General features: G+C 38.0%; 1 protein-coding gene across 5 annotated transcripts in view; it reads right to left on the reverse strand.

The window, feature by feature from the left end:
* The window catches only part of FNDC3A (fibronectin type III domain containing 3A), a 256528-nt gene that overhangs the window by 132760 nt on the left and 97417 nt on the right, over positions 1–26351 (reverse strand). For all 5 annotated transcript variants that reach the window (XM_023731559.1, XM_023731560.1, XM_023731558.1 and 2 more), the window contains one exon: positions 8660–8735. In XM_023731559.1, the coding sequence (XP_023587327.1) occupies positions 8660–8735 (76 nt within the window). The remainder of the gene's footprint in view (positions 1–8659; positions 8736–26351) is intronic.

The raw sequence follows: 26351 nt of genomic DNA on the forward strand, positions 1-26351 counted from the left end.
AGTACAGTGGCTATCAGAGAAAAGCTTTCCAACTTAATGACCTCATGGCCATAAGGATCCTACTTTTCTCTCAGATTCTCTGACAGGATTTTCCTCCCTAGAGAATTTCTCTTTCTCCTTGTTATGTGTTAACTCCACTTCTATTCCTACTCTATTTACTTAGCTCCAGAACTAGTCCATGATGGGATCTCCCACGTCATAAAAACTAGTGATGGCAAAGGAGAAGGAAAAGATGAACTCCAGTAGCCATTACTCTTTTTCTGTCTTCTCTTGCTTGGAGTAGGGCACACTGATCTTTACAAAGACTTCAACTCCAGTCCGTCACTCCCTTCTATTCCTTCCACCTATATTATCCCATCTTATAATTTTGGAGAAACAAAAACATAAACAAAGAGGGGAGAGCTTTTTTTACTTTCTGTCTGGTTCCCCTTATGGTTTCCTGTGTTTAAAACTCTACCCAGTAATTTTAAAATGAAGAAGTTAAGTCTGCATTCTTACAATCTGTCATGTAGAGAAAGGAGACTCCCTTTATCACTGAAGCAGAGAAAGGTGTCCCTGCCTAAAAAAATCTTCACATGGCAGTTCCTACTATTCGGATACTGTTAGTACCACAGGTACACTACAAATTAGGTAGGCCTTTTTGGTCCTGACTAAAAGGGTAACTACTATATATAAAACCAACTTAATTGATTTTATGAGATTATGGCTACAAATTAACTTTTGAAATATAAGCTATTTATAATGCAGAATTGGTCAACCAACTGTGATGAACACTTTTGTATTTTAAGTCACACTAAAACAGTAATGAGTATAATATCTTCATTTGCAGATGTGTTTGAAAAGATCAATCTCGCATTAGTTTAAACATTCCCCATCATAGAGAATATTTATTGAAAAAAATTTTAAGAGATGTATCAATAAACCTAAGATGTGTGTTCTATTAGAAACATACAGTCTAAGAGGTACCCACTATAAAAAATAAAATTATTTTCATGAAAATCTAATTGATGAGTAAAGACATGGGCAAAGTTTATTATACTGTTTATAAGTTCTACTACCTGGTTTCTTTTAAGCTTATAATATGTGGGGCTTTCCTATTTGTGAAATTACCTTAATTGCAGTATAAATGATTTAATTTAATTTAAAGAAATTTCTAACTCTAACACACATAAAGTTTAGATGGCAGGCTAATAGTTTTAATTTTTAATTATTGACCTAATTACTCCTTTGGAAAGAGTTAGGACTATTTCTTCTTTGAATAAGTAGATTAGACAGCCCAGGTAAAATTGGGGGTGGTACCATAAGTTCTGGTTTGCCTAGAACAGTCCTGGTTTACACTATTGTCTTAAAGTAGTTGTTAGGGGTCCCTTTCACTCTTAGAAGTATCCCAGTTTGGAGGATAAACTATAGGGTTACCCTACCTCTAATGCTCTCTTTTAAAATTGAAGTAACAACTATTACAGCAGTTAGTTAGGTACCCACTAGTAAATGGCCAAGAACTGGAGGGGATAAAAAAAAAAAATTGTAAGAAATGGTATCTGCCCTCAAAGTGCTTAGAACTTAGTTGGAGAGACTGAACAAATATTTCAAGATAAACAGTACACCATTTAAAAAAACACAATTAATTCATTTTACATTTAATGTGATTATTTATAGAGAAGGATTTACTTCTACCATTTAGGCATCTATCTTCTGTATATCTTATAAGTTTTTTGTTCTTAATTCCTTCAATACTGCTTTTTTTAAAAAAAAAAAGTTTTTTTTTTTTTTTTTTTGTAGTGTACCATTTTGAGTCTCTTCTTTTTTCCTTTTCTGTATATTTTTTAGTTACTCAGTTACTCCAAAGTAGTTACCTTAGGAATTACAATAAACATCTTAAACGGCCAACAATCTAGTTAGAATAATATCACCTTAGTTTCAACAGTGGAGCCCTGGTGGAGGAGTGGTTAAGAGCTCGGCTGTTAACCAAAAGGTCAGCAGTTCCAATCCACCAGCCACTCCTAGGAAATCCTATGGGGCAGTTCTACTCTGTCCTATAGGGTTGCTATAAGTTGGAATCAAGTTGACGGCAACTGGTCTGCTTTTTTTGGTTTTAGTTTCAACAGCGCACAAACACACCTATACATCTCCTTCCTCCTCCTTTACAGTGTCATCACAGATTACACCTTTACAGAATGTATGCCCATTAACATAGATATACAGTTATTGTTTTATGCATTTACCTTTCAAATCATATAGGAAAAAGAGAAGTTATAAATCCCAAAAATACAATACTACTGGCCTTCATATTTATCTATGTAGTTATCTTTGTAGCTATGATGCAGGAAGCTATGCCACCAGTATTTCAAATACCAGCAGGTCACCCATGGTGGACAGGTTTCAGCTGAGTTTCCAGACTAAGACAGAAGAAGAAGGACCTGGCAATCTAGTTCTAAAAAAAAAAAAATAATGGCCAGTGAAAACCTATGCATAGTAGCGGAACATTGTCCGATATAGTGCCAGAAGATGAGCCCCTCAGGTTGGAAAGCACTCAAAAGATGACTGGGAAGAGCTGCCTCCTTAAAGTGGAGTCGACCTTAATGACGTGGATGGAGTCAAGCTTTCAGGACTTTCATCTGCTGAGGTGGCATGACTCAAATGAGAAGAAACAGCTATGAGTACCCATTATTAATCATAATGTGGAATGTACAAAGTATGAATCTACGAAAACTGGAAGTTGTCAAAAATGAAATGGAACGCACAAAGATCGATATCCTAGGCATTACTGAGCTGAAATAGACTGGTACTGACCATTCTGAATAGCAGTCATATGGTCTACTATGCTGGGAATGACAAACTGAAGAGGAATGGTGTCCCATTCATCGTCAAAAAGAACATTTCAAGATCTGTCCTGAAGTTCAATGCTGTCACTGATAGGATAATATCCATGTGCCTACAAGGAAGATCAGTTAATATGACTATTATTCAAATGTATGCACCAACCACTAATGCCAAAGATTAAAAAATCGAAGCTTTTTACCAATTTCTGCAGTCTGAAATTGATCAAACATGCAATCATGATGCACTGATAATTACTGGTGACTGTAATGTGAAAGTTGGAAACAAAGAGGGATCAGTAGTTCATCAAACCTTGGAGGCCATTATTTCTTCAAATATTTTTTCTGTCTCTTTCTCACTCTCTTCTCCTCCTGGGACTCCTATATTGTGAATTTTTGTGCATTAGATGGTGTCCCACAGGTCTCCCTCAGGTTCTGTTCATTTTTATTCATTCTTTTTTCTTTTGTTCCTCAGAATGGCTAATTTCAACTGTCTTATTCTCAAATTTGCAGATCCTTTATTATGCCTGTTCAAATCTGCCAGTGAATCCTTCTAATGACTTTTTTATTTCATTTCAGCTACAGTACTTTTCAGCTCTAGAATTTGATTCCTTTTTATTATTTCTATCTCTTTATTGATATTCTCATTTTGTTCAGACATCATTTTCTTGATTTCCTTTAGCCCTTTGTTCATGGTTTCCTTTAGTTCACTGAATATATTTAATGCATTTAATAATGTCTTTGACTAATAATTCCAATGTCCGAGATTCCTCAGGGATTGTTTGTCAAATTTTTCTTTACCTGTGAATGGATGGGCCATACATTCCTGTTTCTTTGTGTAATTTTTTTTTTTAGAACTGAATGTTCTAAGTAATATATTGTGATAACGCTGGAAACCTAATTCTCCCACCCCTCAGGGATTGATGATTTTTACTTTTTGAGGGCTGAAGCTGTTCATTTGAAACTTTTCCAAACTATTTTGCCAAGTATATATTCCTTATTACCTGTGGCCACTGAAGATTCTGTTGTTATCTCTGTGATCAGTCAGTGACCTGACAAAGATTTCCTGAAATAACTGGTTCCCTCCTCCCTTTAACACCCACTCCCCCACCCCCAAAGAAAAGTACTGTTTAATTCTTCAACATATGCTGCCCCAGAGCCATTTTGGCCCATGGGGGTTGAAAGAATACCCGGCTTCTGTACTGGCCCCTCAATGATCAAAAGTAGTGATCAGCAATCAAAACACACAACCTGCTTTTGGAGGACAAGGTCCTAATTGTATACGCTGGCATCAGGAACATGAGCTGCCATTCACACAGCTGCCTGCCTCAAATGCATATGGAATTGCAAGGGGTCCTGAATAGCCAAAACAATCTTGAAAAAGGATAAAGTAGGAGGATTCACACTTCCTAACTTCAAAACTTACTGCAAAGCTACAGTAATCAAAACAGCATGGCACTGGCATAAGGACAGACACAGAGACCCATGGAATAGAACAGAGAACCCAGAAACGAACCCTCACATATGTGGTCAATTGAGTTTCAGCAAGACTGCGAAGATTATTCAATGGGAAAAGGACAGTCTTTTCAACAAACGATGGTGGGAAACTGGATATCCACAGGTAAAAGAATAAAGTTGGGCCCTATATACAAAAATTAGCTCATAATGGATCAAAGACCTAATGTAAGAAATAAAAATATAAAACGTTTAGAAGAAAACACAGGTGAAAATCTTCATGACCTTAGATTAGGCAATGATACCTAAGTATGACACCAAAAGCACAAGCAACAAAAGAAAAAAACCTGATATATTGGACTTCATTAAAATTAAAAACTTCTATACCTATCAAAGGACATCATCAAGAGAGTGAAAAGACAACCCACAGGTTTGGAGAAAATATTTGCGTATCATATATTTAATAAGGGTCTAGTATCTACAATATACAAAGAACTCCTACAACTCAAGAGTCACTGGGTGGCACAACGGTTTAGCACTCAACTACGAGCTAAAAGGTTGGCAGTTTGAACTCACCCAGAGGCACCTCGGAAGATGGGGCTGGCAATCTACTTCCAAAAGATCACAGCCTTGAAAACTATAAGGAGCAATTCTATTCTGCACCCATGGGGTCACCATGAGTCAGAAGAGACTCCGCGGCAACTAACAACTCAAGAACAAAAAAACAACCCAGCTGAAGAACAGGCAAAGGGCTTGAACAGACGTTTCTCTTTGAATAGATATACAAAGAACCAGTAAGCATATGAAAAGATGCTTAAGGTCTTCAGTCATTAGGGCAACGCAAATCAAAACCACAAGGAGACACCACTTCACACCCATTAGGATAGCTATTTCAAAAAACAAAACAAAACAGAAGATAACAAGTGTTGGCGAAGATGTGGAGAAATTGGAATCCTTGTACATTGCTGGTGGGAATTAAAATGGTGCAGCCACTGTGGAAAGCAGTTTAGCAGTTCCTCAAAAAAGGCGAACATAGAATTACTGTATAATCCAGCAATTCCACTTGTAGGTATATACTAGGGCTTGAACCAGTTCAAACCTCCACTGAGAATTTGCATGCCAAACAAGTTCCCGGCTGAGAACTTGCATTTCTAACTTCTCAGGAAATTAGAATATAAAGATAAAGAACATAAAGAATCAGCTGGGGATATTGTTAAAATGTAGATTTTGATTTAGTATATCTGCGGAGGAACTGCAAATTCAGCAGGGGTTCAAACTGGTTTGAAGCCCTGGTATACACTCAAAATATTAAAAACAGGGACTCAAACAGATACTTGTACATGAATCTTCATAGCAGCATTATTCATAATAGCCAAAAGGTGCAAACAATCCAAATGTCCAACAGGTGAATGAATAAACAAAATGTGGTATATACATACAATGGAATGTTATCTGCCATAAGAAAGGAATAAAATTCTGATACATGCCACAACACAGATGAAACTTGAAAATATTAAGTGAAATAAACCAGACACAGAAGGACAAATATTGCATGATTTCACTTACATGAAGTATCTATACTAGGAAAATTCATAGATACAACCAAACACTTCGTGGGACAGAGTAGCAGGGGCGGGGGTCTGGGGACCATGGTTTTAGCAGACATCTAGGTCAACTGGCATAATAAACTTTATTAAGAAAATGTTCCGCATTCCACTTTGGTGAGTGGCGTCTGGAGTTTTAAAAGCTAGTGAGTGGCCATCTAAGATGCATCAATTGGTCCCAACCCACTTGGAGTAAAAAAGAATGAAGACCATCAAAGACACAAGGAAAGTATTAGCCTAAGAGACAGAAAGGGCCACATACATAAACCAGAGACTGCATCAGCCTGAGACCAAAACTAGATGGTGCCTGGCTACCACCAATGACCACTGTGACAGGGAAAACAACAGACAGTCCCTGACGGAGTAGTAGAAAAGTGGGGTGCAGAACTCAAATTCTAATAAAAAGACCAGACTTAATGGTCTGACTAAGACTGGAGGAACCCCAGAAAGCATGGCTCCTGGACTCTCTGTCAACCCGGAACTAAAACCATTCCGGAGGCCAACTCTTCAGTCAAAGATTAGCCTGGGCTATGGGATATAAAATGATACTCATCAAGAGTGTTCTTAGTTCACGTAGATACATGAGACTAAATGGGCAGCTCCTGTCCGGAGGTGAGATGAGAAGGCAGAGAGGGTTAGGAGCTGGTTGAACTGACATGGGAAATCAGGGGTAGAAAGGAGGAGTGTGCTGTCACAATATAGGGAGAAGAATTAGGGTCACATAATTATGTATAAAGTTTTGTATGAGAGACTAACTTGAATTGTAAACTTTCACTTAAACTACAACAATAAAAATTCTTCTTAGGTCTTCCTTTAAAAAAAAAAAATTCATAGACACAAAAAGTAAACTAGAGGTTACCAGGGGCTGGTGGGCAAGGGGAATGGGAAGTTACTGCTTAATGGGTACACAGTTTCTGTTTAGGATGATGAAAACATTCTGGAAATAGATAGTGGTGATTGTTATAAAACATTGTGAATAAACATACTTAACACCACTGACTGTACACTTAAAAACAGTTAAAATGGTGATTTTTACGTTATATATATTTTAACACAATTTTTAAAAACTCCACAAAAATAATTAGAAAATATAGTACAAGAAAATAAACAGTTAACATAGTTACATGCTAAATGAATGGCTTAATAATTGGTGTTACAGGGTTTCATAAGAGACTGGGGTTACTTTTTATTAACAATAATACCCCAGCACCCACTACTACCATTTATTGAGTGCCAGGTCTGGCTTAGAGTGCCTTACATGCATATTAATTAATCCTTCCAATTATCCTTTGAGGTGTATTATTATTGACGGGGATGTTCGCTGGTGAGAAATATGCTTATAGAGGTTAAGTAACATGCCCAAGATCATACAGCTAGTAAGGTGCAGAATTGGGATGTAAACCCAGGTTCTCTCTAACTCCAAAGTCATACAGGGCAGTGGTTCTCAACTAGGAGTGATTTTTCACCCCCCTGGCCCCAGCCCCCACCAGGGCTGTTGGTAATAACTGGAGACAATTTTGTTTGTCAAAACTATATCAGGTGTGTAACAGAACCCAATTTTTTTTAAATGTCCAGACTTACTGGACTAGTTGAGACTAGAAGATTCCCTGAGACTACTGCCCTGAGATACTCTTTAAACCCTCAACCAAAACTATCCCGAGGTCACCTTTTAGCGAAATAAACAGACTGGCACACAAAATAAATGATATCATCCATGAACACAGTGCTCATTAAAACGCCATCTATATGAGACCAAAAGGTCAACCATTACTTTAAAGCAAAGATGAGAAACTGAAGGAAAGGAAAGGGACCAACCCGAATGAAATTAAAACGTTGACACATTGTGAAAAATTTAACTAATGTCACTGAAGAATTTGTGTAGAAATTGTCAAATGGGAACCTAATTTGCTGTGTAAACTTTCACTGAAAACAAAGTATTAAAAACAAACAAACACATAAGGGGGTATAGCTAGTGGGTGGAGCCAGAAATTCTGTTAAACATCCTACATTTCACATGGCAACCCCCACAACAAAGAATTATCTGGCCCAAAATGTGAATAATACTGAGACGATGTTCACTAAAGACTTTACAAAAAACCTTTTAAAGGTAAGATATGAGCTCAGTCTTGAAGCATTGGTAGAATTTGGAAAGACTAGAGGTGGTGGTGATGGAGGTGAATTCTAGATAAGGAGAATAATACAGGGGAAAGAAAACACAAGACAGGTTCAAGAAATAATGAATAAGCCAACTTAGCAATATTGAAGGGGAGCAAGATTGAAGGCAAGGGCAGATTAACCAGTAAGCAAGGTATGCACAGGCTTATGTTAAGCAAGGTATGCACGGGTTTACTTGTGTTTACTTGCTAATCTGTAGTGCACAGTTTCACATGGGTTTCACCACATTTTTTGATGTGGAGAAAAACAGGTGAAATTGTGCACTACAGATTAGTAAGTAAGCACAAGTAAGCCTTTGCATACCTTGCTTATTGGGTAATCCGTCCCTGATTGAAGGAGAAGTGGGAAACAAGACCATAAAGATGAAACAATCTCTTTGAAAGACTAAGAAACATGAACTGGATTCGATGAAGATTTCTGAGGAGGGGAGTAACATAAACAATATAATATTATAGTAAGATTAATGAAGAAACCAAGGCAAAGAGACTAATTAGGATGCTACTGTAATAGTTCAGTGATAAGGTATTCAGTTTATGCTTTGGTGTGATGGCAATGAGCCAGAAATTTTTGGTTTTTTGGTCTCAAATGATAATTAATTATCATTCTTACCTGTAATGCACTGAAACTGTCCATCTTCTCTTCTTATTGTAAATGCTTCCCCTGGGTTAACTTGTACCAGAATAACCTTAAAATGTGGAGAAGAAGAATTAATCAAATCAATAGAGCATATCACTATATCAAAATATTAAATGTTGATAGAGAATAAACATGAGTTATTCAACTTTACGATACTGGGGAGAAAAAAGGGATTATACATCTATGAGTTTCTTAAAAAAGTATTATTTCATTTTTCTGGGGGTCAGATTTAAGCCAAAAGTAGGGACAATAAAAAAAGACAGTGGTAAGCTTTTTTTTGGAAAGTCAATAAATTTCACTTTGTAACAAAGATGGAGTAAAACTATAGAATATTTAGATCATTTGTGCTTAGTTCATCAATCTCTAAGTATTGTTTGTGTTCTTCTAAACTATAAACTCATAGAGCATGAGTTGTGCATACCTGAGTTAACATGTCATCTCAAGTTATATTTCAGAATATGTTGAATTAATCCCATCATTTTAAGTGGTTTTTTAATTATAAAAGAGTACAAAATAAAAAAGAATGTAGAACATCTCATTAATTTTTATATTAAGTATATGCTGAAATGATGATATTTTGGATATAGTGGGTTACATAAAATACATTATTAAAATTAGTTTAACCCGGTTTTAATTTTTAAACCTGCTACTAAAAGTTTTAAAGTACTTATATGGCTTACATTATATTTCTACTGGACAGTGTTGATCTAAGATGTTTGATGAATATTAATTTCTATTTTCATCTAGTTTTTAGATAATTTAATTGATTATATTTAGTTCTTTAATGCACCTAAAATTTATCTGGAGAAAATTCAAAAAAACATTTTCCAGACAGCTAACCAATATAATTTGCAAAACTGGAGATACCTCATTTAGCACATGATATACTCTTCTGGCCTATCTCATCCATATCACTATCTATACTAGCAAAAGCAGCTTTGGAAATATGTTTAATTTTTAATTATTGTAACTTTAAAAATATGTTTTCTGATGTGTACCTAATTACTATGCTTCTTTTTCAAATATTTCTTTGAGATTGACTAATAAGGAGCACTGGTAGCACAACGGTTAAGTGCTCAGCTGCTAACCAAAAGGTCAGTAGTTCAAATCCACCCAGCTGCTCTGCAAGAGAAAGTCCTGGCAATCTGTTTCTGTAAAGATTACAACCAAGAAAACCCTATGGAGCAATTCTACTCTATCATATACGGCTGCTATAAGTCAGAGTTGACTTCATGGCATCCAACAACCAAAAAACCCAAACTCACTGCCGTCGAGTCAATTTCCACTCATAGCGACCCTATATAAAACAGAGTAGAACTGTCCCGTAGGGTTTCCAAGGAGTGGCTGGTGGATTTGAACTGTTGACCTGTTGGTTTGCAGCCTAGCTCTTAACCACTGCGCCACGGGGGCTCCATAACAGGAGAAGTAAAGTGCTATGTATGGGAGCACACGGGACTAAATAAGTTAGTCTGTCACCTGAGCACGTATGTTTGTGTGTTTAATGGCTTCTTAGAAAATGTAAAATTCAAGCTGAGTTCTGAGTAGGAACTGTCTAGGCAAGAAGAGTGAAAAAGTCTCTTAGGTGCACAGAAGAGTAAGTGCAAAGTTCCAGGAATGGAAATGTCATGAAGAGTCTGTCATGTTCAATGAATCAACAATTCTGTATGGTTGGAGCATGGGGGCAGGGATAAAGGGGAACAAACAAGAAAGGTGAGAAATGTGGATGGAGAGGTACACAGAAGCCAGGTTATGAAGGGTCTTCTGAGCCATTTTAAGGGAAACAAAGAGTTGTAATAAGCAGGGTCGTGCCATGGACGATTTATCCTGGTTGCAGCGTAGCAACTGCATGCAGGAAGACCTGTCAGGAGTCTACAGCAGTCATCCAGGTTTCTTTAAAGCATTAATTTCTACTTTCTTTTCTTTTGTCTTCCACAGGCTTACCATGTTGTTTTTCTGACTTTCTCAGGTGAATACTAAATTTATTCATTTCATTCTTTCTTTAGTAATACGTGCTTAAGACTATGAATTTTACTTAATTTTAACCATATACAGCATTTTCACTATTATTTTCTAGATTTTCTGGTAATTTGTTCTTGCTGTCCTCTGTGATACTAAAATTAATTTAAAGAGAACTTACAATTTGGAAAGTGGGCTGGAGGATTTTCATTTAGCTTTCATTGCTATCATATTTTTAAGATCCCAGCAAATTCAAGATTCTCCAAAAAAAAAATTTTTTTTAACCCATCCTTGTTTTCTCAACTTCTTTCCTAATTAGTGTTAGAAGTTGGTAGTGATGGTGAATTACTGAAGGATGTTACCTGAGGCTAGAATGGGGTTAAAGTACATGGGGTCATAGATGGGTTTCAAAGAGTTTGTGAACCACCCAAATTATATATGAAACTTTGTGTGGATATTATAATTTTCTGGGAAAGGGTCATGTTTTCTTAGATTTCATTAGATTCTTAATACGTTCTGAAATCCAAAGCAGATAAAGAACTATCAGGACAGAAGGAATCAAGAAGAAATAATTAAAGCAATGAAGTGAATTATGACTAAACTACCTAAATATCTTTGTTTTAGCTCCACTTTACCACATGCATATAAAGATTCTTAAAAACCTACAACATTCTGCATAGCTACATGATACAGAGATTATCATGACCGAATGCCAAACTAATAGGCAATCTGCTCGGAGAAAAGGATAGAGGGAAACTAGAGAGAGAATTAGGAAATGTAGAAGATACCACTCTAATGTTATTAGTTGACAGACAAATCAGGAACATTTAATTTAAAGAAATAAATATAAACATGGGCATATTTTACATATCCTTAAAGAATAAAGAAAACATTACAATTAAAATCTTTAAGTAATGTAAAAGCTTTTTTTTTTTTTTTTTTAAGCCTAAGAAGTTTAGCTCTTCCCTCATTTCACCTTTCAGCAGAACAGCTAATAAACAGGATAACACAATCCTTCTTCTGGCTTTTCGAGTTATCTATAATTTGGTACTTCACTATGCATCTAATCATGTCTGTTAAAAGTCACTCTATACTCCCAGTGGTCACCTATCAGCCAAACAACAGAGTGGCTCATAAAATAAATAATATGACTTGTGAGTATCGTGTCCTCTAAATAATCATCTAAATAAGATCTAACAGTCAACATTTACCCTAGACCAAAATAAAATTTTTTTTAAAAAGTCACTCTAGTATAACCAAACATACCATCTCCATTCCTCCCTCTTCCCCCTACCCTTCGGCTCACGGAGTCTCCTCGGGATAATTAAAAAACAGTGAGACTGATTTTTGAATGAACATGCAAGAATGTATAGGTGTAAAATGGTGCTATTCTCTTCTGAATGGGTTTGGTGGGTGGCATAAAGGTACAGTAATTAAGAATATAAGCTTTGGACATGCAGAGAATCTTAGGTCCTGGGCCTGCCAACTTTGTTGTCTCCTTCTGGACTCAAGACCTCTGCCACAAACAAGCTCTGCCAGATCCTCGTAAGGCCAAGAAGCATCCGAGTGTGCAGATGAGTCTACTCTCCATGTACAACAGAATAAAACGTTGCCCTGTCCTGCACCATCCTCACAATTGTTGGTTTGTGTATATACGTAGTCCCCAACTTAGGACAGAATTCCATTCTGATGACTCCATCATGAGCCGGTTCTCACCAAAATATTAGCAACTGAGGCAGAGCCAACACGGCACCTAGACAGATGCATCACGCATCCTCTACAGGAAAGATCCCAAAAACTAAGTAAAACAAATACAAACGTCAATCCTGGGACCCTAAGCATCAAATGATGGTATAAAGAACTAGATCAAACACTGAATGGAAGAAGAAACTGAAGGAAAACAAGAGAACAAGGAGAGATACGGAGTGGAGGTCCCCCGCCAACCAACATGGCACAGGGTCGCCATCTTGGAGCACAGCCAGCAATGACCCTGGACAGGGAAGGCAACTTTACACGGCTTCCAAAAGGAGACAAACACACTTTCCCATCCCTCACCCTGCTGAACCATACGCCACCTCTGCCCCTTCCAAATAAGTCACGCAGCACTGCTCTGCTACAGAGCAACTGGCCCGCTGTCATACCAGGTGCTCTCCCGCTCCCACCCACCGGCTCCTGCAACATCATTTTTTCCCCCTTTTTTTGTTTTCTTTCTCCCTTCCCCCTAGCTCTGTACAACCCTTTCTTTTTCTCTCTTTTATTTTCTTTCATCCCCAATTACCCCGTATGCCAACTCCCTCTTCCCGCCAGCCCTTGCCATGCCCCCCATCTACAGCATTCCAAGCTCAGGCCTGCCACACCGGGCCTGTATTGCCCCTCCTCTCCCACCACTCAACCAGCTGCTGAATGGTGGGAAGGGAGCCCATACCACTCCTTCTCCTACACGACCGCCTATCTGGCAAGGGATGTAAATGTGCTCCCACATTGTTGGACGAACAGCAGAAGGCAGACAGCGCCCGCCAAGTCTGCCCTCACAAACACAAAAGGACAAACATGTATGAGACCACTATTAAAAAAACCCAAGAAAAAGTTACACACAGAAAAAGCAATCTTTGATGGTTATGAGTAAGGGGAGGGATTGCTGCTGTTATGTTGTTAGGTGCCATCGAGTCAGTTCCGACTCACGCGATCCTATGTACAACAGAACGAAACACTGTCCAATCCTGCACCATCCTCACAATCGTTGTTATGCTTGAGACCATTGTTGCAGCTACTATGTCAATCCATCTCATTCCGGGTCTTCCTCTTTTTCACTGACCCTCTACTTTAGCAAGCATGATGTCCTTCTCCAGGGACTGATCTCTCCTGGTAACATGTCCAAAGTATGTGAGACGTAGTCTCGCCATCCTTGCTTCTAAAGAGCGTTCTGGTTGCACTTCTTCCAAGATAGATTTATTCGCTCTTTTGGCAGACCATGGCATATTCAGCACTCTTCACCAACACCACAATTTGAAGGCCTCAATTCTTCTTCGGTCTTCCTTATTCATCATCCAGCTTTCTCATGCATTATGAAGTGACTGAAAACACCATGGCTTGGGTCAGGCACACCTTAGTCTTCAAGATGACATCTTTGCTTTTTAACACTTTAAGAGGTCTTTGGCAGCAGACTTGCCCAAAGCAATGCGTCTTTTGATTTCCTGACTGGTGCTTCCATGGGTGTTGATTGTAGATCCAAGTAAAATGACCCCCTTGACAACTTCAATCTTTTCTTCGTTTATCATGATGTTGCTTATTGGTCCAGTTGTGAGCAGTTTTGTTTTATGTTGAGATGTAATCCATACTAAAGGCTGTGGTCTCTGATTTTCATCAGTAAGTGCTTCAGATCCTCTTCTTTCAGCAAGCAAGGTTGTGTCAGCTGCATGAGTCTTCCTCCAATCCCGATGCCCCGTTCTTCTTCATAGTCTAGCTTCTCAGATTATCTGCTCAACACACAGATTGAATAAGTATGGTGAAAGGATACAACCCTGCTGCACACCTTTCTCGACTTTAAAACCACGTGGTATCCCCGTTCTGTTTGAATGACTGCCTCTTGATCTATGTTCAGGTTCCTCATGAACACAATTAAGTGTTCTGGAATTTCCATTCTTCGCAATGTTATCCATAATTTCTTATAACCTACACAGTCGAATGCCTTTGCATAGTCAATAAAACAGGTAAACATCTTCCTGCTTTCAGCCAGGATCCATCCGACGTCAGCAATGATATCCTTCATTCCACGTCCTCTTCTGAATCCAGCTTGAACTTCTGGCAGTTCCCTGCTGATGTACTGCTGCAACCACTTCTGAATGATCTTCAGCAAAATTTTACTTGCATGTGATATTAATGATTTTGTTAGATAATTTCCTCATTTGGTTATATCATCTTTCTTGGGAATAGGCATAAATATTAATCTCTTCCAGTCAGCCAAGCAGGGGTCTTCCAAATTTCTTAGCACAGACAGCACTTTCAGTGCTGCATCCATTTGCTGAAACATCTCAATTGATATTCCGTCAATTCCTGGAACCTTGTTTTTTGCCAATACCTTCAGTGCAGCTTGGACCTCTTCCTTCAGTACCATCAGTTTCTGATCATATGCTACCTTCTGAAATGGTTGAATGACGACCAATTCTTTTTGGTATAGTTACTCTGTGTATTTCTTCCATCTTCCTTTGACACTTCCTGCATTGTTTAATATTTTCCCCACAGAATCCTTCAGTATTATAACTTGAGGCTTGAATTTTTTTAGTCAGTTCTTTCAGCTTGAGAAATGCCAAGCATGTTCTTCCCTTTGGTTTTCTAACTCCAAGTCTTTGCACATATCATTATAATACTTTGTCTTCTCGAGCTGCCCTTTGAAATTTTCTGTTCAACTCTCTGACTTCATCATTTCTTCCATTTGCTTTAGTTACTCTTCGTTCAAGAGCAAGTTTCAGAGTCTCTTCTGACGTCCATTTTGGTCTCTTCTTTTTTTCCCTGTCTTTCTAATGACCTTTTGCTTTCTTCATGTATGATGTTCTTGATGTCATTTCACAACTCATCTGGTCTTAGGTCATCAGTGTTCAATCATCAAATCTATTCTTGAAATGGTCTCTAAATTCAGGTAAGGTATACTCAAGGTCGTATTTTGGCTCTTGTGGACTTGTTCTAATTTTCTTCAGCTTCAACTTGAACGTGCACATGAGCAATTGATGGTCTGTTCTGCAGTCAGTCCCTGGCCTTGTTCTGACTCATGATATTGAGCTTTTCCATCGTCTCTTTCCACAGATGTAGTTGATTTGATTCCTGTGTATTCCATCTGGTGAGGTCCACATGTTTAGTCACCATTTACGTTGTTGAAGAAAGGTATCTGCAATGATGTTGTTGGTCTTGCAAAATTCTATCGTGCGATCTCTGGCATCATTTCTATCACCAAGGCAATATTTTCCAACTACCAAGCCTTCTTTGTTTCCAACTTTTGCATTCCAATCACCAGTAATTATCTATGCATTCTGATTGCACGTTCAATCAATTTCAGACTGCAGAAGTTGGTAAGAATTGTCAATTTCTTCATCTTTGGCCTTAGTGGTTGGTATGTAAATTTGAATAATAGTTGTATTAACTGATCTTCCTTGTAGGCGTATGGATATTACCCTATCACTGTCAGTTTGTCATACTGTTGGGGCTTGCGGGTTGCTATGATGCTGGAAACTATGCCACTGGTATTCAAATATTAAGAGGGTCACCCATGCAAGATAGGTTTCATTTGAGCTTCCAGACTAAGACAGACTAGGAAGAAGGAGCTGGTGGTCTACTTTTGAAAAGAATTAGCTAGTGAAAACCTTATGAATAGCAGCAGAACACTGATACAGTGCCGAAAGATGAGCTCCTCAGGTTAACTTTGATGATGGGAAAGACAACACACAATATAGGGGAGGGCAGCACAACTCGACCAAGGCACTCAAAAGATGACTGGGGAAGAGCTGCCTCCTCAAAGTAGAGTTGACATTAATGATGTAGATGGAGTCAAGCTTTTGGGACCTTCATTTGCTGATGTGACGTGACTCAAAATAAGAAGACAGAGCTGAGAAAACCCATTAAAAATAGGAATGTGGAATGTACGAAGTATGAATCCAGGAAAATTGGAAACTGTCAAAAATGAAATGGAACACATAAACATCGATATCCTAGGCATTACTGAGCTGAAACGGACTGGTACTGGTCATTTTGAATTAGATAATCATACGGTCTACTATGTTGGGAATGATAATTTGAAGAGTTATGATGGTGCATTCATCGTCAAAAAGAACATTTCAAGATCTATCCTGAAGTACACTGCTGTTAGTGATAGGATACTATCCATAGGGAAAGGGTGGGAGGGGAAGTAACTAACTAAATAGTAGACAGGTTAACTCTGATAACGTGAAAGACAACACACAATATAGGGGAGGGCAGCACAACTCAACCAAGGCAAAGTAATAGAAACTTTCCAGACACATCCAAACACCTTGAGGGATGAGTTACTGGGGCTGAGGGCTGGGGACCTTGGTTTCAGGGGCTATCTAGGTCAACTGGCATACCATAGCTCTTAATGAAAATGTTCTACGTCCTACTTTGGTGAGTAGCATCTGGGGTATTAAAAGGTTGTGAGTGGCCATCTAAGATACATCTATTGTTCCCATCCCGTCTGCAGCAAAGGTGAATGAAGAAAACAAAAGACACAGGGAAAATATTAGTTAAAACGACTAAAGGACCACATGAACCACAGTCTCCAACAGCCTGATCTGAGAAGAACTAGATGGTGCCCAGCTACCACCACTGACTGCTCTGACAGAGATCACAATAGAGGGTCCCAGACACAGCAGGAGAAAAATGTAGATCAAAATTCAAATTTACAAAAAAAAGGCCAGACTGAACTGGTCTGACAGAGACTAGAGAAAACCCCAAGACTATGCCCCTGGACACACTGCTAACTCAGAACTGAAGCCACTCCCTAAGTCCACCTTTCAGCCAAAGATCAGACAGGCCTATAAAACAAACAATAACATACATGAGGAACATGCTTCTTAGTTCAATCAAATATACAAGAACAAATGGGCAACATCTGCCCAAAAGCAAAGATGAGAAGGCAGGAAGGGACAGGAAAACCGGATGAATGGACACGGAGAACCCAGAGTGAAAAAGGAAACAAGGAGAGTGCTGACACATTGTGATGACTGCAACCAATGTCACAAAACAATCTGTGTATAAATTTCTGAACGAGGAACTAAGCTGCACTGTAAACTTTCACTTAAAACACAATAAAATAAAATAAAAAGAACATAAGTTTTGGAGTAACTCAGATGTGGGTTTTCAATCGGCTTTACCACTTAATAGCTATTTGTAACTTTGGACAAGTTACTTAAGTCTTTGTTTCTTAGTCTGACAAATGACAGCAATAATGCCTGCATCATAGGATTGCTGAAGGATTAAAAAAGATAACATATATGTAAAGTACACAGCAGAGTGTGACATACAAAGTATTAAGCAACCTATTTTTTACACATTTCACTCAATAAAGATTTCCTGAGTACCATCTAAGTGCCAGATACTATTCTAGATCCCACTTGTCTAGCAATGAACAAACCAGATTAGGTCCTACTCTAGAGAACTCAAAATAGCTGAAACTGTTTTTCCCCAGGTTGTCTTAACGGTTGGTTCATAAGCCATAAAAAAAAAAGTTTTAATACTTTATACTCTTGCCCCCGGCCCAAAATTTTGTCTTATTCATTGGATTTAGCTCCAAATGACTTTGTTTTAATAAGCAAAATGAATAGAATAATACGGTCTTTATGGTTTTTATAGTTATCCATGATTTCGTACATTTGTATTCAACTACCACTACAAACTAACAGAACTCTCAAAGAAAAAAGGTATCTTGTCATTGAGATACTCAAAGGAAGGTACTGCAGTACTTATTACATACTCACTGTCATCAATTCCGACTCATAGCAACCCTTTAGGACAGCGTAGAACTTCCCCCAAAGTGTTTCCAAGGCTGAAAATCTTTACGGAAGCAGACTGCCACATCTTTCTCCCGTGGAGCTGCCGGTGGGTTCAAATTGCTGACCTTTCTATTAGCAGCCGATCGCTAACCACTGGGAAACCACGGCTCTTATTTACTATGTAACCAAACCCCATTGCGTCGAGTACATTCCCACTCATAGCGACCCTATGGGACAGAGTAGGACTGCCCCATAGGGTCTTCAAGGAACAGCTGGTGGATTCGAACTGCCGACCTTTTGGTTAGCAGCCAAGCTCTTAACCACTGCACCATCAGGGTTCCACTTATTTACTACACAGTCAATAAAAAAAAATTTATTGACTAAAGAAAAAGTAAATGGGTAACACTCAATTAGATTCATAAACTTGAGTGCTTTTAAAAACACTAACGTACTGACTAAACCCAAAAAAACCAAACCCACTGCTTTCGAATTGATTACGACTCATAGTGGCCCTACAGGACAGAGGAGAACTGCCCCATAGGGTTTCCAGGGCTGTAAATCCTCACGGAAGTTGGCTGCCACATCTTTCTCCCTTGAACACACTAGACAACTTAAAATTTGCAAGTTGCTTGGTCCTGTTCTCTAATTCAAATATTTATCATAGCTTTTAATAAAATTTATAATTGTTTTAAGAATAAAGAATGCCTCTCTTATCTTACTTTTTCTCTTAAGTTCTAAAATTGGGATACATTAATGGAGATTCACAAAGTAAATGAAGTAAAAAAAAAATTAAAGGTCTCCTTTGCTCCACTGTCCCTTCTCAAGTCCAATTCCCAGTTAATGTCCTTATAAACTGTTGTGTTTATCTTTCCAAAAATCTTTTATGCACACAGAAACTACCTCCCAACATACACCATTTTCTTTTTACACAAGCTAGCTAGAACTTACTGGATATGTTCATTCAACAAAAATTTACTGAGTTCTAAGAACATATATCCTGGTTTTGGCAGATACAAAAGTGAGCAAGACAGGCAAAAATCATGTCGTTGTGGAATTTACATTCTAATGGGAGAGACTGATAACAAACATAAATATTTATATAATTATCAGGAAGCATGGCTACATTGGCGGTCCCAATGAACCACATCTCTTGATAATTCATCCTTGTATAGCTCTCCATACTAGCTCTGGGCTTGGAAACGTATCTGGTTTTACTAAGTACTTGCACACTGAGGAGGGGGGTGGTGCTTGAGACTCTTGGAATGTGCCCTTCAGGATCTCTGAACTATCATGTAAAGGTAGCTCTGGTCAGCCCATTCCAGATTTCCAGCCTCAGTTGAATCTCTAGATGCCTGTAGCTGCATGAACAATTCTAGGTGAGGCCAGTGGAAGAAATGTCTAGCTGAGCCCCACCCAGAGAGCAGAAACAGAAGCAAATAATGGTTGTTGATTTAAGGTACTAAGCTCTGCATGGGTTTCTTACTCAGCAATAGAACACAGAAGCAGGAACTGATGAAGGATGATGAATTTCTTTTGACAACTACACAGGAGTACATGTACCTACTCATTCATTTTAACATATGTTTATGTTTATCAGCAATGTGAATTTCTTTTTCCACAAACTACCTGTTGGGGTCCTCTGTCTGTTTTACAGTTGGGTTGTCTGCTTTTTCTTCTACTGATTTCTAAGATGTTCTTTGTATGTCAAGGAAACTAGCTCCTTACCTACATATGTAACACAAATATATTTCCTTGTTTATTAAATAAAAGTTTTGTTTAGTATAACAAAGCTTAAAATTTTCATGTAGAAAAATTATTTCATCAACATTTTCCTTTATGGCATCTGGACTTCATTTCATGCACAGAAAGACTTTCTACTACATGATTATTTTAAAAAACGCATCCAAGTATTCTAGTATATTTATGGTTTCCTTCCCTTTTTTAAAAAAAATTTATATCTATAACTAAGTCTGAGTTTTTATTTGTATAAGAAGTGGGCTAAAAAATTTGGCTTTAATTTTCCAAAAACATTAAACAGTGTGTATCACTTGTCAAAAATATTGTATCCATTATATTCTCCCACAGTGCCTAGCAATGTAGCACAGTAAGCAGAGAACTATTTATACTTCTTTGATCAAACTTTGTTGATTATCTATCACGCACTAGCTGTACTGTGGAGTTCTATAACATATAAACAGTTCCTTTAATGAATTTATTAACTATAAAATTGGGAAAAAAAATAAAACTAAGAAAAACAAAACATGACATATATGCAACTCACATACCCTGGTATTCAGTAAAAATAGGAAGGATGTTGCTGTTTTTGTTAGGTGCCATTTCGAGTCACAGTGACTCCATGTGACGTAGCAGAACTGTCCCATAGTGTTTTCTAGGCTGTAATCTTTACGGGAACAGACTGCCAGGTCTTTCTCCCATAGAGCAGCTGGGTGGGTTTTCCCCCACTTCATTCTATTAATATGGTGTATTACATTGATTCTCTTATGTTAAACCATCCTTGCATTCCTGGGATAAATTCTACTTGGTCATGGTGTAAAATCCAGTTTAATACACTGTTGGAAATGATTTGCTAGTATTTTGAGGAGTTTTACATCTACATTTATATGGGACATTGTTCTGTATTCTTCTCTTGAGGTACCTCATTTTGGCATCACGTTAATGCTGTTCTCATAAAATGAGTTAGGGGAATGTTCCCCCCTATTTTTTTAGAAGAGTTTGAGAAGGACTAGTGTTAATTCTCTTTAAGTATTTGGTAGAATTCACCAATAAAGTCATCTGTTCATGGACTTTTCTTTGTTGGGAGTTTTTGGATTATGACTTCAATTGCTTTACCTGTTATAAATCTGTTCAAATTTACTATTTCTCCTTGAGTCAATTTTGGTAGTTTATGTCTGTCTACAAGTTTTTCCATTTAGGTTATCTCTTTTGTTGGCATACAGTTGTTGGCATACAATTGTTCATAGTATTCTCTCACAATCCTTTTTATTTCTGTTTGGTTAGTAGTAATGTCTCCACTTTCATTTCTAATTTCAGTAATTTGTGTCTTCTCATTTTTTTTTCTTAGCGAAGCTAAAGGTCTGTCAGTTCTATGGAATCTTTTTAAATAACCAACTATTGGCTTTATTGATTATATTGTTTTTCTACTCTCTATTTCATTTATCTCCACTCTAATCTCTATTATTTCCTTCCTTCTACTAGCTCTGGGTTTAGTTTGCCCTTCTTTTCTAGTTAAGCTAAAATGTTAGACTACTGAATTGAGAACTTCTCTTTTTGTTTCCCTTGTTTCTTTTACTGTAGATTTCAGTTGTTTTAGTGTTTTTCATAGGGATTGCAATTAACATCTTAATTTATAATACTCTAGTTGGAATTATTACCAATTTAGTTTAAATAGTATACAATACCTCTGCTCTTATAAGATCTATCCTCTCTTGCGCTATTGTCACAAATTACATATTTATACATTGTGGCCGTTAATATTATCATTTACAATTTTTTTTTAATATCCTTTCACCATACTTATTCGATCTGTATGCTGAGCAAATAATTCGAGAAGCTGCACTGTATGAAGAATGCGGCATCAGGATTGGAGGAAGACTCATTAACAACCTGCAATATGCAGATGACACAACCTTGCTTGCTGAAAGTGAACAGAACTTGAAGCACTTTCCAATGAAGATCAAAGATCACAGCCTTCAGAAGTATGGAATATACCGCAATATAAAGAAAACAAAAATCCTCACAACTGGACCAATAAGCAACAACATGATAAACAGAGAAAACACTGAAGTTTTCAAGGATTTCATTTTAATTGGATCCACAATCAACATCCATGGAAGCAGCAGTCAAGAAATCAAATGACGTATCACATTGGGCAAATCTGCTGCAAAAGATCTCTTTAAAGTCTTAAAAGCAAAAATGTCACCTTAAGGACTAAGGTGTGCCTGACCCAAGCCGTGGTGTTTTCAATTGCCTTATATGTATGTGAAGGCTGGATAATGAATAAAGAAGACCCAAAGAAGAAATGATGACTCTGAATTATGGTGTTGGAGAAGAATAGTGAATATACCATTGACTGCCAGAAGAATGAACAAATATGTCTTGGAAGAAGCATGGCCAGAATGCTCCAGAGAGGCAAGGATGGCGAGACTTCAACTTACATACTTTGGACATGTTATCAGGAAGGACAAGGCCCTGGAGAAGGACATCATGCTTGCTAATGTAGAGGGTCAGCGGAAAAGAGGAAGATCCTCAATGAGATGGACTAACACAGTAGCCGCAACAATGGGCTCAAGAATAACAATAATTGTGAGGATGGTGCAGGACCAGGTAGCATTTTGTTTTGTTGTACACAGGATCGCTGAGTCAGAACCGACTCAACGGCACCTAACAACAACAACAACTATTTTTTATGCATTTCAAGTTATATAGGAAACAACAGCAATAAAAAAAGGAGTTGCAAATGAAAAATACAATACTGGATTTTGTATTTACCTATGCAGTTAAATTTACTGGTGCTCTCTATTGCTTCATATTGCTTCAGTTACTGTCTAGTGTCCTTTTATTTCAGCCTGAAGGCCTTCCTTTAGCACTTCTTGTAAGGTAGGTCTGTTGTTCTTGTTACCGTCAAGTGAGTTGACTCATAGTGGCCCTACAGAACAGAGCAGAACTGCCCCATAGGGTTTACAAGGAGCGGCTGGTGGATTCGAACTGCTGATCCTTTGGTTAGGAGCCGTAGCTCTTAACCACTGTGCCACCAGGGCTCCGTAAGGTAGGTCTACTAGCCATCAGCTCCTGCAGCTTTTGCTCATCTGGAATTGTCTTAATTTCCCCTTTGTTTTTGAAACACTGTTTTGCCAGATATGGCTGGCATTTTTTTTTTCTTTCCTTTTAGCACTTTAAATATGTCATCCCACTGCCTTCTAGTCTACATGGATTCTGATGAGAACTAGTTAATAATTTTATTGAGGATTTCTTGTACGTCATGAGTCACTTGTCTCCTGCTACTTTCAAGATTTTCTCTTTGACTGTTGACAGATTATAATGTATCTTGGAGTGGATCTCTTTGAGTTTATCTTACTTAGAATTCTTTGAGCCTCTTGGATGTTAAGCAAGTTTTCAACTATTGGTTTTTTGAATACTGTTATGGATTCAACTGTGTCCCCCCCAAACTATCTGTCAACTTGGCTAGGCCATGATTCCCAGTATTGCGCGATCGTCCACCATTTTGTCATCTGATGTGATTTTCCTATGTGTTGTAAGTCCTACCTCTATGATGTTAATGAGGCAGGATTATAGGCAATTGTGTTAATGAGGCAGAACTCAATCTACAAGATAGATTGTGTCTTAAATCAACCTCTTTTGAGATGTAAAAGAAAGAAGCGAGCAGAGAGACATAAGGACCTCATACCACAAGAAACAAGAGCCAGGAGAATAGCATATCCTTTTACCCAGGGTTCCTGTGCTGAAGCTCCTCCACCAGGGAAGACTGATGACAAGGACCTTCCCCCAAAGCTGACAGAGAAAGAAAGCCTTCCCCTGGAGCTGGCAAACTTCTAGCCTCCTGAACTATGAGAGAATTAATTTCTCTTTGTTAAAGCCATTCACTTGTAGTATTTCTGTTAGAGCAGCACTAGATAACTAAGGGAAACCCTGGTGGCGCAGTGGTTGAGTCTGGCTGCTAACCAAAAGGTTGGCAGTTTGAATCCACCAGGCGCTCTTTGGAAACCCTATGGGACAGTTCTACTCTGTTCTATAGAGTCACTTTAAGTCAGAATCGAATGGACGGCAATAGGCCTGGTTTGTTTGTTTTTTTTCCAGATAACTAAGACAAATACTCTTTTTGCCACTCTCCCTCTCTCTTCTCGGATTCCCATAATATGGTAGTATGCTTGATGCTGTCCCACAGGTCCCTAAGGCTCTGTTCATTTTTCTTCCTTTTTTCTCCTTTTCTGTTCCTGACTTAATAATTTCAATTGTAGTATTACTGAGTTCACTAATTCTTTCTTCTATCTATTCAGATCTACTCTTAAATTCCACTAGTAAACTTTTCATTTCAGTAATTGTACTTCTCAGAATTTCTATTTGGTTCGTTTCTATAATTTCTCTCTCTTTATTGCTATTCTCTATCTGTTCATAGATCATTCTCTTGGTTTCCTTTAGTGCTTTGCCCATGAGTTTCCTTTAGCTCTCTCAGCATATCAAAGATACTTGATTTAAAACCTTTGTCTAACCAAAAAAAAAAAAAAAACCATTGCCACTAACCAAAAAAAAAAATAAAAAAACCATTGCCACTGAGTTGATCCCAACTCACAGCCACCCTATAGGACAGAGTAGAACTACCCCACAGGGTTTCCAAAGAGCAGCTGGTGGATTCAAACTGCCGATCTCTTGGTTAGCAGCCAAACCCTTAAACACGGTGCCACCAGGATCCCTCAAAACTTGCAAGGTCTCACTTTTGTCTAGTAAGTCCAATACCTGGGCTTCCTCTGGGGTGGTTTCTGTCAATTTCTTTTTTTTCCCTGTAAATGAGCAATGCTTTCCTGCTTCTTGTAATGCCTTATAATTTGTTAAAAACTGGACATTTTGAATATTATAATGTGGTAACTCTGGGAATAAGATTCTCTCTCTTCCACAGGATTTTCTGTTGTTGGGTTGTTGAGAACTGCGGTTGTTCATCTGTTTAGTGACTCTCCAAACTTCTTTGGGTGTGGCAGGGGGGCAGGGGGGGCAAAGGCTTTATTCACTGTTGTTGTGAGGGTACTGAAGTCTCTGTTCCATCATCTCAGTGATCAATCAGTGACCTGACAAGGATTTCCTTAAATGCCAAACTTTAGTGGCCTTTTTCTTCATTTTTAAGTATTCCTCTGGCTACTGTATAAGTTTTTAAAATTATATTTTTGAGTTCCAAGAAGTTGATTCTATTTTTTTCCAGCTTCATGGTCATGCTGGTGGTGGGGACTGATTCTTGAAGCTCCCTATTCTGCCATTGTGATGTTAAAACTGTACCAGATTTGACCAGTGAGAACCATTTCAGGCTGGCTACTGAGTCCTTCTAACACATCGTCATCAGTTTGTGAACACACCTTCTCCTTACTTATTGACTATCTCTTTACTGGACATTCACATTACAATAGAAAAAAACCTACTAGCCAACTAATTCACATATTAATGACATACATCTGGCAGTAATGAATGCTGAGGTGAAAGACAAGAGTAATACTCACTGTAATGATAAAGGTTATGTGTCACCTTGGCTGGGCCATGATTCTCAGTGGTTTGGCAGTTATGTAATGATATAATTTGGCATTTATGTAATGATGAAGTCACCCTCCATTCTGTGATCTGATGTGGTCATCCTCCCTTTTCGCATAATGCTGATTTCATGTAACGACCTGGTCTCTGGAACCTAACCAGGTCGATAAGTGAGGACAGGGTGTACTTCCTTACTTTCTGTCATGACAAGTTGTACCTTGTACAAGTTGTACTTACCTTGGTTCCTTTTGTAAGGAATGTTATTTAGAACCAAGATCTGGGAGATAGGTGAAAATTCCACTTTTGACAGATCACTCTGGCAGCAATATGAAAAATTAGAGATTGATACTCTTAAGAACAAAGCTACCAATTAGGGGATTGTAACATAACCTGAATAGAGTAAACTAAATAAAATGCCAGCCTGAGGAAGAGACTAAAGTAAAAGCCATAGGCAATTCATCGAAAGATAAAACCTGGAAAAGTCAGCAGATACTTGCATTTGAGAAAAGATTATTTTATCAAAACCCCATGTTTCTTTTTTACTTTGCAGGGAATGCAGAGAGCTGGTTCATCAGGAAGTGTGCTGGTTAACCAAAATGAGATGGAGTGCACAAATCATCAGACTTTCAATAAGCTGTTTTAATTCTTGAAAGCCAAGATACCATATATGCTTAGCACAATACTGGTAAAGACAAAATCTTGTTATTACAAAATCCATTAGTGTACTAAACAAGATGGCAGAAAATTAATTATTAAAAAATATGTTTGAACATATGTTAGTGAACTATTAGGGGAATTCCCTTTCTGGCAACATGAATATTAACCTAAAAATCTCACCACTACATAGTGTCTGGGGTCTTAAAAGCCTGTGAGCAGCCATCTAAGATACTCCACTGGTCTCACCCCTTTGGGAGCAAGGAGAATGAAGAGAACAGGATACAAGG

The sequence above is a fragment of the Trichechus manatus genome, unplaced genomic scaffold (assembly GCF_000243295.1).
Source record: "Trichechus manatus latirostris isolate Lorelei unplaced genomic scaffold, TriManLat1.0 scaffold00044, whole genome shotgun sequence".
In the NCBI taxonomy this organism is placed as follows: Eukaryota; Metazoa; Chordata; class Mammalia; order Sirenia; family Trichechidae; genus Trichechus; species Trichechus manatus.